The following is a 15,232-nucleotide window of genomic DNA, read 5'->3' as shown; positions in this document are numbered from 1 at the left end:
CGTAGAACATGCCTTCTAATATTCAAGTCTTCCCGTGAAGATTAATTTGGAACAAGTTGCAAACCAAAGATGAGTTAGACAAACATGGTGTTTTATCTGACAAACATAATCTCGTCTACCTCATATGAGCCAAACCAAACTCTTTATCATCTCTTTATTACTTATCCAATAGCTTTTTTTTTTTGGAACCACATTCTTGTTTGGATTGGTTTCTACATGTTACCTTCATTTGTGTAGATTTCAGACCTATTCTTACCTTCGAAGCTAGCTTGGTTGGAATCGCAAAAAAGAAACTTAGGGTTTTGTTTTGGTTAAGGACTGTTTAGGCTATTTGATTGGCTAGAAACGAGACTCTTTTCAAGGGTGGGCAGAAATGCGTGGTGGAAATATCCTCTATAGCTAAGAAGTTATCTTAGGAGTGATTTGGGGCGAATTCCATTAGTGAATGACTCGCTTATGGTCGATTTAAATGTTTGGTTAGGGTCCTATTATTTGTGTAATATAAAACTCTTCTTCTTTATCTTTGTAATTAGGTTAGACCCCCTTTGTGCTTAAACTTAATGCAATATTTTGTTTATAAAATAAAGTAAATATATATTATCATAATCATTCAAAATAACAACATAATCATTCAAAATAACAACATAAACCAAAATAATAATTATCATAATCATTCAAAATAACCACATAAACAACAATAAAACACAACTTTCATAATAATCACTTAATTTTCTCTTCTTCCTCTAAACCTTCTTTGCAATCATCTTCAACTTCATATTCTTCTCTAGGACTATCACTATCAAGTCCCCTTTTCTCTTTTTCTTCCTCCTCCTCCTCATCTTCATCTCCCTCGCCATTACTTTTCCCACTCCCAACAACACCACCATTTTTTGCATTCCTCTCTGCTCTCACCTTCAAAATCTCCAACAATTCATCCACAGCTTTCTCTTTCTTTCTCCGATTCTTAATCAAAACCTCGCTTATATCCGCGGGTGTCATCCTTGCCATTTCAATAACTTCCTCCAATTCCTTCAAAATAGACTCATCCAAATCAACACCCTCTTCACACCCCAAGTAATTCCTCAACAAAATCTTCAAAGCTTGTATAGAACAATAACTCATGAAAATATGCATATCCATTCTCCCACTTCTCAACAAAGCAGGATCAAGCTTCTCAATGTGGTTTGTTGTAAACACAAATATCCTCTCACTCCCACAACAAGACCATAACCCATCCGTAAAATTCAACAACCCAGAAAGCGTTATCGAATTCCCATTCCCATTCTCTTCACCAGCACCAGCACCAGCACCACCTATCATCATCTCACCAACACCAAACTCATAGTAACTCCTAGAAGAAACTGAACCACAACCCAAACCCAAACCAGAAACATTGTTTTTCTTGTTTTTTCTGTTAGTTAGGTTTATAGAACAATCAATATCCTCAATAACAATAATAGACTTGGAACTTGTTTTCATAAGAAGCTTTCGAAGTTCAGAATTATTATGAACTTGAGTTAACTCCAAATCATAAATATCATAACCAAGAAAATTAGCCATAGCAGCAATCATGCTAGATTTTCCAGTCCCTGGTGGACCATAAAGAAGATAACCTCTTTTCCAAGCCCTACCAGTTTTCTCATAAAACCCTTGTCCTTTAGCAAAATCTTGCAAATCCTCCATAATTTCTTTCTTCTTCACAGGATCCATAGCCAACGTATCAAAAGTGCTTGGATGTTTAAACGGCACAGATTCCCATGGATGAACCCTAGGCTCAAACGATCCACCTCGAGAATTTGTATACAACAAACGGTCCTGGTTTTTTCTCCGAATTTCACTGGCTTTCTCCATAATGTAATCCAAATAACTATTCAAAATCAACCGTTTATCTTTCTTCTTAATCCGAAGAATGAAACTGCGTTTTTCATCTGGCACCGGACGCCATGATGGTGCTTGAGAGTTTCTCTGAGTAACAACATGCTCCCAAACGACGTTAGCACCGTTAAACATATCGACGATGCTGTCATTGTTGGCGAGACCGAAAGTGAAAGCGCTCGAGTTAACGGCGCGTGTTAGGGTTAAGCGGTTACCGGTGATTGAGGCGGAAGAGCTTAAGTAAAGCTGAACGGCGTTGTAGAGTTCGTTGGTGTTAACGCCGTCATTCTCGGTGATTTCGAAGAAACAGTAAGCTGAGAAACAGTTGAAGATTTTGCCGAAAAGCTTCGCTGAAGCGAAACGAAGCTCTGGTGGGAAAAGTGTTTGAAGAATGGTTTGACAGAAAGCAAATACACCAAGAATTGATGCTAGAGAACCCCAATATTCTTTCATATTAATGGAATAATGAAAGAAAAAAATATGGGTAGTTGAATTTGTATTATAAATAATGAAAATAGAGAGTGAAGTGTAATCTATTTATATAAATTGGATTTGCCCCGATTAAAAGTAGGTTAAATTGGATTCTTTATACTTTTACAAAAGTATATTTATACATTTGTTTAGCATTTTTCATAAATATTTACCCAATATGCATCAATCAGAATCTTGCAATTTTCTATCATTAACCATGCCATTAATTAAAAGATACATTACACAATTAGTATTTTAATTTATTTAATTATAAATATGCCACTTTTCCTATTCTTAATTTTTCTTTAGATGCATATCTCTTCTATTCTGTTTTTTAGGTAAAATTTTCTTTTTTTTCTTCTTCTTTTTTAATTTTTTTAGTTTATGTTTGAATCATTTCCTTTTAGATAAAATTTTCTTATTAATGTTGTTTATTTATATTTGTTTATAAGGATAATAATTAAATATTAAAAGTGGGTAAGATATGAGTTAAATTGATTTTGATGTTAAATCCTAATCTTAATATATAAAATCAAGGGGTGTTATGATGGAAACTCTAACCACGTGTCATCGATCATGATAATAACTCTTAGTAAAAATCTAATAATATTATTTATTAATTTGATCCTACATTAAAAATAAATAATAATAATATAATATTCAACTACCACTATTAATAGTAATAAAGTATAAATTAAAATATAATATATTTTAAAAATTTTAAAATATAATATTCTGAAATTTTTAAAATGACATTGCCAAAATAAGATATTTTAATGAAATATAAATTATAATAGTCTTTGATATAATACTTTTTTTGTCTTATTTCCCCTTGTATTTTTGGTAAGATTAAAAAAATAGTAAACTATAAAAATAATTTAAAATGTTATTCGTAATTAAATTTAATTATTGAACCATTAAAAAAATACTTTTAAAATATTCTAATATAATATAAAATTATATTAGTCTTTGATATACTAAATAAAATTATAGTATCATTTGATATACTATTTCGTTTTGCCTAATTTTGTGTCACATTTTTATTAAGGAAAGTTTTAAAAAATTAGATATTTTTATATAAATTATAATTTTAGGTATATATTTACATATCCTTATTATAAATACAATATAATTCTAAGACTAATAATATATTTTGGTTCGAATTATTATAAATATATAACATTTTTTCTATTACATAACTTTCTACTATTATTGGTTGTTTTTTCAAGTTTTTTATCTTCAATTAAGACGTTATAAAAATATTATTTTAATAAGTCTTTTGTGCAATATTTATTATTATTATTTATCAATCACAATTTTTATAAATATTGGGCTGACTAATCAATTTTTAAAATATATATATATATATATATATATATAAATGTATTATGTAACGACCGTTTTTCTTTAATTCCTTATTTATGTGAATTAATTGTGATCTATGTGTTAATTATATGCTTAATTGATTTTATGTTGTTTTATTTGAGAATTATTGGTATATAATGTAAGATAGTAAGTGTGGTTGATAATTGGGCCTAAGTTGGTATTAGTAAGTGAGGGGTGTTAGTTAGAGCCCATTAGTAATTTAAGATAGTAAGGGTTTAACTAAAACAAGGGTTTTAGAGGAAATAGAAATTAGAAGTTCATTTTGAGATTTTTGGTGAAAGAAGAGAAGAGAGGAGAGAAAGAGGAGAATCTCAAGGTTGAAGATAGAGTTGGCTTCAATCCAAAACCTAAGGTAAGGGTGAGATTCTTTCATGCTAAAGGGATGTATGATGATGTTTTGGGTGGGGTTTTGATTGTATGTTGTTATCCATGATTGTGTAGAAGTTGAATAGAGATTGTTAGGGTTTATGTTAGACTTCTATGAAATTGTGAATCTAAGCATGATTGAAGATGTTATGATGTTAGAAGACCCATAATAGGTGTTATAATTGTGTCTATAACATGTATTCTATTGATATTCGTGATGCTTAGTGTTTTCCAACTTGATTGAGTTGAGTTAGGGGTTTTTGGATGGGTTTTGTATGCTGTTTTCTGTGTTTGGGGTTTTCTGAAAATCGCCAGTTCGCGCCGCGAACCACTGTTGACGCCGCGAACCTCTTGGCAGAAACTTGGGAAAAACTGGATCTGCCCAGTTTGCGCCGCGACCCCTTGTTGGCGCCGCGAACTGCTTGGCAGAAAGTTAGGAATTTTTGGATTCGCTCAGTTCGCGCCGCGAACCCTATTGGCGCCGCGAACCCTGTTTTGCAGAACCTTTTCCAAACTTTGAAATGATGTAACTTTTGAACCGTAACTCCTTTTTAAGTGCCGTTTGAACCTATGCGAAGCTATAATTGAGACCTTTCTAACGAATATGATCTAAGAATGCTTTTAAATCTTTTTGAATATTCCTTTAAATGAATTTGTTTGATGTCATGATTTGTGTGGTGAAGTGGTGTGTTGTTGTATGATGATGCAACGTAGCGACTTGATTGGGAAGTGGTGAATTACTATAAAAGTAATGATGTTTAGTCGGTATTTGTGATGTATTGTGAATGTCGTGTTTGTTTGGATGTTGCATTCATTGAGTCACAACCATTGCATAAAGTGACGGTGGCCTTAATGGTAAAAAGTGACGGTGGCCTTAATGGCAATTAGCGACGGTGTGCCCAATGGAAAATCTTGAGACGTGGAAGTTTTACTCCAAATGGTACCACGTGCATTTGCATAAGTTTAGTCACATGTGAATTGCATTCGAGTCTTATTTGATTATGATGCGGTGACTTGATGATGAGATGTTTGTTGCGATTGTGTGGAATCTTACTTACGGATTGTATATATTGTCATAGTTGAATTGATGACATTGTTGTCGTTTCTTAAGTTGATTATGTGATGTGAAATCATTGTATTGAGTATTGTGATGAGAAGTGGTGACCAATGTATGATCTTTTCTCTTACTTTGAATATTATCATACATTTCTTTATAATGAATGATATCTCACCCCTTATGTTTGAATGTTACCCTCTGTTGGTAACGTGCAGGTAACAACGTGGAGTAGCCGTGTACCTTATAGCTCGAGTCGGTGTGTCAATGCTCTGATACGTAGCACTCGGGGGGAATGTTTGCGATACTTGCTTGTGTCTTGTTTTATGTTGATTATCTTTTCTTGAACTTTGATGTTATGTCTTGTGGAAACGTTTTGGACCTATTGTTCCATGTTGACAAGAATATAAGATTTAGATATTGTGTTGTTATTTGGATTCCGCTGCAATATGATGAAGTTGTTGGATTTAAATGTTTGATGAATTATGAGTTTCCTCCGATATAAGTGTTATGTATCCATGTACTTTGAGCATGAATTGTAGTTTTGTTTAAGTCGAATATGTGATGCCTCAAATTTGTTGCTTGTTTCAATGTTTTATACTCTGTTGCTCTTATTAATTGAGGGGTAGATTTGGGATGTTACATATTAATATTAGAGTTTGGCTCCACTCATTTGCTTTACAAAAATAACTATTAACTTTTTCAGTTGAAAATACAAAAAGATATACTTTAATGTGTATTTTTTACTATCCAATTATTATTTATTTAATTTAAATTCTATGCATTAGTTATAAATATCTAAAAAAATATCTTCAATCTAATTTTTTTTCATTTTTCTTTTAAAAACTTTCTCCTTCATATTTCTGAATTGACAATGTTATTTGTGAGTTGGTGTAATATATTATTTGAATTTAGTGTCTCCTTCGTATAGTTAAAGGAAAAATACGTAATTTATGTAATTTTAAAGATTTTTCATTTCCTTCTTACTTTTTATATTTCAATTTTATTATCTCTTTTATGTGATTTGAATAGTTATAATTTCATTATTTTTTGAATTTTCATGTTGAATCACATTTTTATCGAGAAAAATTGAGTTGTTAAATCATATTTGATTATAAGATTGAACTTTGAATTGACAAAGTGTAATATAGAATTAGGTTAATATGTTATTTGAATTCTCTTTTTCTTTGATATAATTAATTGGAAGAATAAAAAAATATATGAAATTTCAAGTATATTTCTTTTTTGTCTTTATTTTTTAGTTATCTTTTTTAATGATATATCTGTTTATCTTATATTTTGGCAAACAACCATTAGTCTCTTATTAAAGATTATTTTGCAGAATCGACTAGTGAATCCTAAGATTTTATTGTGCTAAAATGTGTTTCATAGTAGTTTTGCTTATATTTAATACACAAAGGGATAAAATGTTGGAGAAAGTAACTTGGAATTCAAGGAAACAACTTGAAGAAAATGCAGAAACTTAAAAGTAACAAACTTCAAAGTAAAGTAAATATATTGCATGAAAAAGAAATGGTACACATACGTACACTCTCAGAGGTAACACTCGTTTCTCACTGAGATTAGAGTTTTTCTTGAACAATGTAAAAATGCGGACCTCCAAAACTACAAACAACGGTGCTTATATAGATATCCTAACTAGTAACTGCCCTAGCGGTTGTCTAAGCATAGGCTACCACATGTCCATACCATGCAGCCTTCGCCTATTGGACTTCCACATATTTTTAGAAGAAATTGTCTAATCTTATCCACAAGCTTCGACTTCGATCAATTATGACTACCAAACAACTAAGTTTCTCTTAAATTTTTTCTTCTAAGTACAAAATACCTATGAAACTTTGACCTTCTTTTTGCCCTGTCGAAGGTCCTTCGACCAGAGAGCTTCTTTGGACCATTTCGACCTGTAATTTGGTCAACAACTAGACTTGATATTCCAGCACTAGTCCTGCATAATATAGATTCACATGCCTTTAAATCTTACTATGAATAGGATAGTCGAAATTCATAGGTAACAATATCACATAGGAGATTTGATCAATTATAATTTATTTTCCAAGTTGAATCATATATTTTGTCAGACGATAAAGAGTGATCGAGCCACCAGTGATTATAAGATAGAATTTTTAATTGACAAAGAATAACTTTTGATTGGATGGATGAGAAATATTATTACAAAGATTATCAATTAAAAAAAAACACATTTATAACTTTTGTTGTTGTTTTTTTGTATAACATTATTTTTGCAACATTATTTGTAAAACTTATGATTACTTACTTACAAGTGAATATAAATATATTATATGATATTACTATTAATTAATACATGTGAGTTAAAGACTTAATATGAAAAATGATAACTAAAATAAATACAAATAAAGTGATAAAACAAATACTAAAAATCAATTTAAAAATTATAAGCATTGTTAGGATGACACATAAGGAATTCTTCATTTCCCTCTCTTCAAGTTTACATTTTTTTTTTTAATTTATAAATTTGTAGTGGTTGAAAGTTATTAATATATTATTATCTAAAAATATTTATTCATTAAAATCATTAAATTTTTAAGATACAAACTAATTAATAAATTTAATGTAATTCCTATATTATTTACAATTACATTGATCTTTTTTATTACTCTTTAAAATTAAACATATTCTCAAATATTATAATAAACTCATATATAATAATTATTTAAATAAACTCATTAGAAAAAAAATCCTATAAACATAATTAATTCATCTTCTATATTATTCTTAAAATTCAAATTTTTCTCAGATATGTGTTTATACAACTAAATATAACAATTACTTAAATAACATCATTTAAAAAACACTCCACAAACAAAACAATAATCTAAAATTTAGATGAAGTTTAAAATATCATAAACAATAACAATAATATATTATAGGTCAACCGTGCAACGTGCGGGTTATATATTAGTATTTAGAAAATAAATATCAATGATATGCAAAATGGATAAATTCATCTGACTATATCTTGTTGGATTTGAATGAAATTCAATAAATTCAATTGAATTGAATTTGACCATATTAAAAATAGGTCAAATTGGATCGGTTTTTTTTATCATATATTTATATATTTGTTTTTCATATCGAATAAATAGTCTATGAAAAAAATGTAAAGTTTGATTAAAATGAAAGTTGTTTGGTAGTCTAATTTACAGAAAGAGTTTTTAAAAATAAGTTTATAAAATAGTTTATAAAAACTGAAAACTAAAACTCATTCAAATAAGTTTATAATTTTATTTTCAGAAAAATTGATTTATAAAGTAGTTGTTAAAAACTGAAAACTAAAACTCATTCAAATAAGTTTTTAATTTTTGTATTGGATGTTGGCCTAGCCTGTGTCTATTGATAAATTGAGATTTCCACTTCTTCTATTAAAATTTGTTGAGAATTCTTCGCTCTCAACATCCCAAAATCAAATAAAATAAATGGTTAAATAAGTTTTTGGGCCCTATAAATATTGCAGTTTCATTTTTAGTCCCTCTTGGGTTTTAGCAACGGTTTTACCTGGTTTTGGCAACGGTTTTTTTTTGTAAAAACCGTTGCCTAAAGGCAGTGAGGGACTAAGGGTGTGTTTGGTTCGAGGTAAACGGAGGGGAGGGGAGGGGAGGGGAGGGGAGGGAATGTTTATAATAAAATGTGTTTGGTTCAATTTTTAGGAGGGGAGAGGAGGGGAGGGGAGCAAAATCCCTCCAAATCCACATTTTGCGTTCCCCCGAATCGGGGGATTCGGAGGGGAGGGGAGGGATGACTGTTGATATTTAATAAATTAATATATTTACTAAAATACCCTCAATTTTATTTTATTATTTCAAAATTATTATTTTCTTTCGTCTGTTTTTTTCTTTCTATATTGCTTATATCAATTTATTATAATTATTTTTTACTTTTAAATTATTATTTTTATTTAATAAAATTTATAATAATTAAATTTTTTAATTTTTTATTATAATTTTTATTTTTATGTTTATTTATATTAATTTTTTTCTAACTTCGTTATATATTCTATTATATAATATATATATATATATATATATATATATATATATATATATATATATATAACATTTTAAACCATTCAATTATTTTGTTTATTTTATATATTATATCTATATCGATAAATTATTTTATGTATTCAAAAGTTGTTATCAACATATAGATAATTTTGCGCCGAAAGTTATAATACGTATCAAGTATCAAGTGTATTCAATTTTTTTAATATTATGTGGTAAGTTATAAATTTTTAATCATTAAATATTACGAATATTATTTTCAAAAAATTATTTATGAAATTTTCAACTTCGAATATCATAACAGTTATATAAAATCATAAGGATAAAAACGTAAACTATTAATAAAACCTCTCCCCTCCCCTCGTGAACCAAACATATTTTTAACGAAATTCTCTCCCCTCCCCTCCCCTTGTTTGAACCAAACATATATATAATTAATAAAATTCCCTCCCCTTCCCTCCCCTCCCCTTCCCTTCATTAAAATCCCTCCCCTCCCCCTCATTTGAACCAAACAGACCCTAAAAATGAAAACTGCAACATTTATAGGGACCAAAAACTTATTTAACCCTAAAATAAAAAAAATGGAAAGGTGATTGACAAAAAAAATTTATTAATAAAAAAATAAACTTATATATTGTTGAGATATTATTGAGATTGATATATTATTGAGATATTAGATATAATTTCAAATATAATCTAATATAATAATATCAAATATAATCTAAGTTGTATAATCTGAAACTCAATCAGGGTTGTATATAAATAGTCATAATCTGTATCATTATTTGTACACACCATTACCATTTAAGTGAATATAAATTCTTATTTTCTCTCTTTCTCTCCTCTCATTAAAAGTGCCTCTAGGACTTTCTTGATCTTGTCAGTGTCAGTATACTGGGGGCCAAGATTGTGCGCATAGTCCAAAGAGGGAGATATGGTGGCTCCGTCCCTTTTTTGGGGAACTGTGTCCTCCAAAAAGGGATTCATGTGGTCGAGGCTAGTCTTGTGCTTGGGGAAAATGATGGTAGGTTGAACATTGTGGTCGTCATCTAAACTAACCATAATAGGATTCTTGGAAGCTGCTTTGGTCTTTGATTTCCAAGGAGGAAGATACTGGGAGAACAAAAGTTCCCACATACGGCGCCACTAAGGTGGATCAAAACTTGAAGTGGGCCAGAGGCTTCGAGCACAATACTGGTGATGAAGAGGAGATCGAGCACAATGTTGGTGATGAATAGGAGCGGGATGCACCTGTAAGGCACTCTGATGCTAAAGTAAGTAGGAGCAAAGATACGTTTAAGTGTTTCTTATGGTTTGAATTGAATTACCTGACCCTTTCAAATGATATGGTTTTTATATTTCCCCGAGTGCTTGGCCATTGATCCATATTTTGGGCTGGATCGAGGATCCAAATCCAACATATGTGACTGCCAGAAATATAGGCGTAAAACTAAGAATCCTGGAAGGCTTCCCGAAACTAGTCGTTGGGGCGGGCATATACTTACTTCTTGGTTATGATGGTGCCCAACGAATAGGTGACCATTTGTCCCCGATTGCGGGACATAATAGATGTCTTAATATTGGCACAAGTGGAGGCTTGGCCAAGGACAATAATGGTTTGATGGCCCTTTTTGGCCAAGTGAAAATACATCCTCGATAGAGGGGCAGGAGGAAAAGTGCTTCCCTTTGCCCTTAGCTGGCTGGGTCAGTACTATTAGATCGTTCTGGGTGTAGAAACGGATTGGGTCAAAGCTAGCCATTGGGCCGGTCCGGAACAAAACTGTGTTTAGTCGTTACTTAACTACATGATTTTTTAAGAATAAATCATCATCATAATTTACAATAACGCACAACTTAAATTTGAATAATATCATAATATAGATTTTTGTTTATGCAACTGTTTACGGTGATTTCCGGTAAACAACCGCTAGTCTTCCAAACTATAATAAATATGATTTGGTTACTTGCAGGATCGACTAGATTGATCCTAGGACACATAGTCAAGAAGATTGTTATCAATGTTTGTTCGAACCATATTCATTATTTGTCTTCTTCAATAAGCGTTGTTCGATTAACAGGACAAATAGTCTTGACAATCACTTTGTTACATAGAAATGTGACTTCAACGAAGTGACATGACATAAAAATTAAAAGGACAATAGAAACGTAAAGAATCTTAAATTGTAGAAATGTAAAAGACTTTGAAAGTAAATAGCATGAAAGTAATTCGAAAGTAAATGACGTTAAAGTAAAGATGCAGAAACGTAAATGGCAAGAAGTAAACGAAATGCAGTAATTCTGACAGATAAAAACAAAAAGATAATACACATGTATTAAAATGGTGGTGTCATACGTACATTTTCTCAGCGAACTCTTTCTCTTAACGCTTGATACTTGAGTAAATATGTGAGTGATTTGTACAAAATGAACACACAGAATCCTAACACTAAGACTCCTATTTATACTAGTTTCGACCTTAACGGTCCTACACTAATCTGCTGCCACGTTTCTCATCAGAACTTCCAGCGAAGCCATCTGTTGTTGAACGGTTACGAAACCGTCTTCGAATTTCAAATCTTCCCGCCTGAGTCCATCTTCGACGCGTGGCAGTGTATTAAACAAACACTACTAAAAACACGCTAAGTAGTAATACTTAAATACATATTCTATGAATTTTGTCTAAGTCCCGAAGACATATGCTTTCATTAATCTTTCAACGTTCACTTATCTTCATCGAACTTAGAAGTCTTTATTTTTCAAAGCATGACCATCAGTAGCCATTCTTTTACTTTTTAAGGGATGGCCACCAGTAACCATCTTTCCTTCGATTCTCAACTCCTTCGATGGATAAACAACATAAAACGAAATCTTCAGCTAACAGCAACATAAACGCTAACAATTCAATTGAAACCTAAATCCCATTACATAAAACATGGGTAAGAATTCGATAAAATACAAGCCCTAATCCCCAATTTTATAAATCCTAAGTAAGAATTCAGATAAAATTCAATTTTAAATACAAACCTAATCATGAAATCGATTGTTTCTGGGTAAGAATTCGAAATACTATTTCAACTTAAAATACATACTCTAATCCCTAAATCAATTATTTCTTGGTAAGAAGAATTTATCAACTTCAAATACAAACCCTAATCACCAAATCGATCGTTTATGAGTAAGAATTCAAATCAACTTCAACCTAAAGTACAAACCCTAATACCCAAATCAAATGTTTCTATATAATAACACATCAATTTGATTTTGGAAAAATATAAGATTTCGATATGAACAACTACTTGTGAAAGGAGGAAATAACTTTGAACCAAAGGATGGATGAGAGAACTGAATAACGAAGATGGAGGAGATACGATTCAAGTCTACCATTGATGGAATATGGATGATGATCTGAGAGAAGGAAGAAGAAGATGGAGGACGAATGGATTGATTAGGGACTTAGAGTTTTAATTGAAAGAAAAAAAACACTTGAAAAAAATTGATTTTTTAATTCAAAGTTTTTTTAATTGATAATTATTATTAAATTGATGAAGGACTGATTTGTAATGAATAAAAATTTCATATAAAATGGCTTATGGTAGATTTCTTGCATGGTAACGATGACATGGCATTTTAGGGTTTTGACGACTTTTTTGATTGGTCAACAAAAATGACTTTTTCAAAGAAGTCAATTTGCAGACTTACCATATAAGTCTTTTCAAGATTGACATGTGGCATTCATTTTTCAAACTTCACCAATTAAATCACATTTAAATATTACATCCTCACATTCTCTTTCTTGATTAAAATTTCAAATATCTCACATTTCTTTTGTCCACACTTTCTCACTTTCATTTTATTTTTGCTCTATCTATTTATTATCACTAAAAATACTAATAATCTATTTTTTAATTTGAATAAAATTAATAATTTATTTTATCTCAGAAGTGACTATCAACACAATATCTATTCCATTTTAATTAACAATTACTTTATAATTTGAGAGACAAAATCCTTATCTCTAAATATTAGTAATTTTTTTCTTTTCCCATCACACGGTTTCTTTTTTTTCTTTTCTTATTATTATTTAATACAATTAAATTTATATTATTACTGTTCATTTTACAATTAAGTAACATTTTAAATTTTGCAAGTATATCTAACTATATTTTATATCGTATCAAATAATTTTTTATCTTCCAGATCATTATCAATACAATGTCTATTTTATTTAATTGATAATTTGCCTTGATTTGAAAGACAAAATTTTTATTTCAAAATATTAAAATTTCTTTTTTTTCTTCTTCTCATCAATCATTTTTGTTTTTTTTTACATTTAATTATTTTTTGTTTTATAATTAAGTAACTAATTTCAAATTTACATTAGTATATAAGTATATTTTATATTATATCAAATAAATTTTTTATTTCACAAGTCATTATTATCACAATTCGTATTTTATTTTAATCAAATAATTACTTTAATTTAAAAGATAAAACCCTTATTTTTAAATATTAATTTTTTTTGTCTCTTTGTAAGTTAATACAATTGAGTTTATATAATTATTGTTCATTTTAAAATTAATAGCAAATTTTAAATTTAAACACGTATTTAAATATAATTTATACTGTATTAAATAAATTTACTCGTGCTCCCGCGCCTGTAATTGACTAATAAAAATTAAAAAAAATTAAATTATTAAAAAATTAGTCTAAAATCTAAATTTATAAGATCGATTTTTAGTACATAACTCTGCCATGAATAATGAAAATATTTATTAACATGCTAATGTTATAATTGTTAGGTCCATATTTTTCTCCACTAAAATTGTATGGAAATCCAAGGGTTAGTATAGCGGTGGAGGCTTGGGTCTTGAGAGTAGTGGTGTACATGGATCGGTTTGGATTGAATTTAGTCAAATCCAAGACCCAACCCATATTAGACACTCTAGTCCGAGTGATGTAAATTAACCACCCATTATATCAATTGGCCATTTTGGACAAACTCACTAATTTTCAGGTTGGATTGGGTTGGATATTGGTTGTCCAAATAATTTTTTTCTTATTAACATTAAAAGACAAAATAATGAGTCATCATATTTTTTTTCATAAAAGTTACTCAAAATTTATATGTTCTTAAAAAAAATAGATAATCTATTTTTATTATCTTTTAGCATTATATAATAAATTATAATGTCAACTAATAAAAATTATCATAAAATACTAACAACAAATTAAAGTTGCAAGACATAAAATTGTATTAGTGTTAAAATAATCAAAAAGTGAAACATTCAAAATTAGTTAATCTCATGGTTCACTAAAAATACTAAATGTTTAGAGACTAAACTTATAACTTCTAAGTTAATATTTATCGAAATTATTAAAATTGTAATAATAAATATTTGATTAGTGGTTCAATGAGTCTTTTGGGTTTAGTTTGGGTTTTACCTGATACTCGATTTTTTAATGGGTTTTTTAATTTTGAAACTCATATCCACCCAATTACCTGATCCAACCCTCTTTTGTGAATTTTTTTGATAGGATTTGATCAGGTTTTGAGGGTTGACCCAACCCATGTACACACCACTACTTAAGAGTGTGCTCCTCTCAAGGTCCTGAGTTCCAAGGTCCTGAGTTCCAGCTAACAATTATTGTGTTGGGCTAGTCCATACAAAATTTTATTATAGACTTTTTTAATCAGACCTATTTAATTAAGTAGACTTTTAAAAAAAATCTAAATTTGACTTTTTTTCTATTAAATTAATCTGACCTTAAATAAAGTAGACTACAGTACTATAGACCACTAGACTACATACCACTATAGGTGGGTCTGACCTATTCCCACCCCATAATTATAATGGTTTAGAAATGAAATAAAATAAAAATTATCTATAGTAATTGTTCAAGCTAACAAAGACGCTTGGTAGATATAATGACGGAAAACAAAAAAAATATAATCAATCTTTCTTGAAAATTAAAATTAAACAGCGCTGATGATACTCCAATTGAGAAATTACTAATAATT

General features: G+C 29.7%; 1 protein-coding gene across 1 annotated transcript; it reads right to left on the bottom strand.

Annotated features, from left to right (window-relative positions):
* Window positions 1–720: 720 nt before the first annotated feature.
* Window positions 721–2,328, bottom strand: LOC131637080 (AAA-ATPase At5g57480-like). Its single transcript, XM_058907641.1, has one exon. The coding sequence runs from the start codon at window positions 2,326–2,328 to the stop codon at window positions 721–723; it is 1,608 nt and encodes a 535-aa protein (XP_058763624.1).
* Between the last annotated feature and the right edge of the window lie 12,904 nt (window positions 2,329–15,232).

The sequence above is a fragment of the Vicia villosa genome, unplaced genomic scaffold (genome assembly GCF_029867415.1).
Source record: "Vicia villosa cultivar HV-30 ecotype Madison, WI unplaced genomic scaffold, Vvil1.0 ctg.001908F_1_1, whole genome shotgun sequence".
NCBI classification, from domain to species: Eukaryota; Viridiplantae; Streptophyta; class Magnoliopsida; order Fabales; family Fabaceae; genus Vicia; species Vicia villosa.
The sequence above is the reverse complement of the archived record's forward strand: the minus strand, read 5'-3'. Positions and strand labels throughout refer to the sequence as shown.

Coding starts and splice junctions, on each gene's coding strand:
- LOC131637080 (XM_058907641.1), bottom strand. CDS start 2,328: ATGAAAGAATATTGGGGTTCTCTAGCATCAATTCTTGGTGTATTTGCT.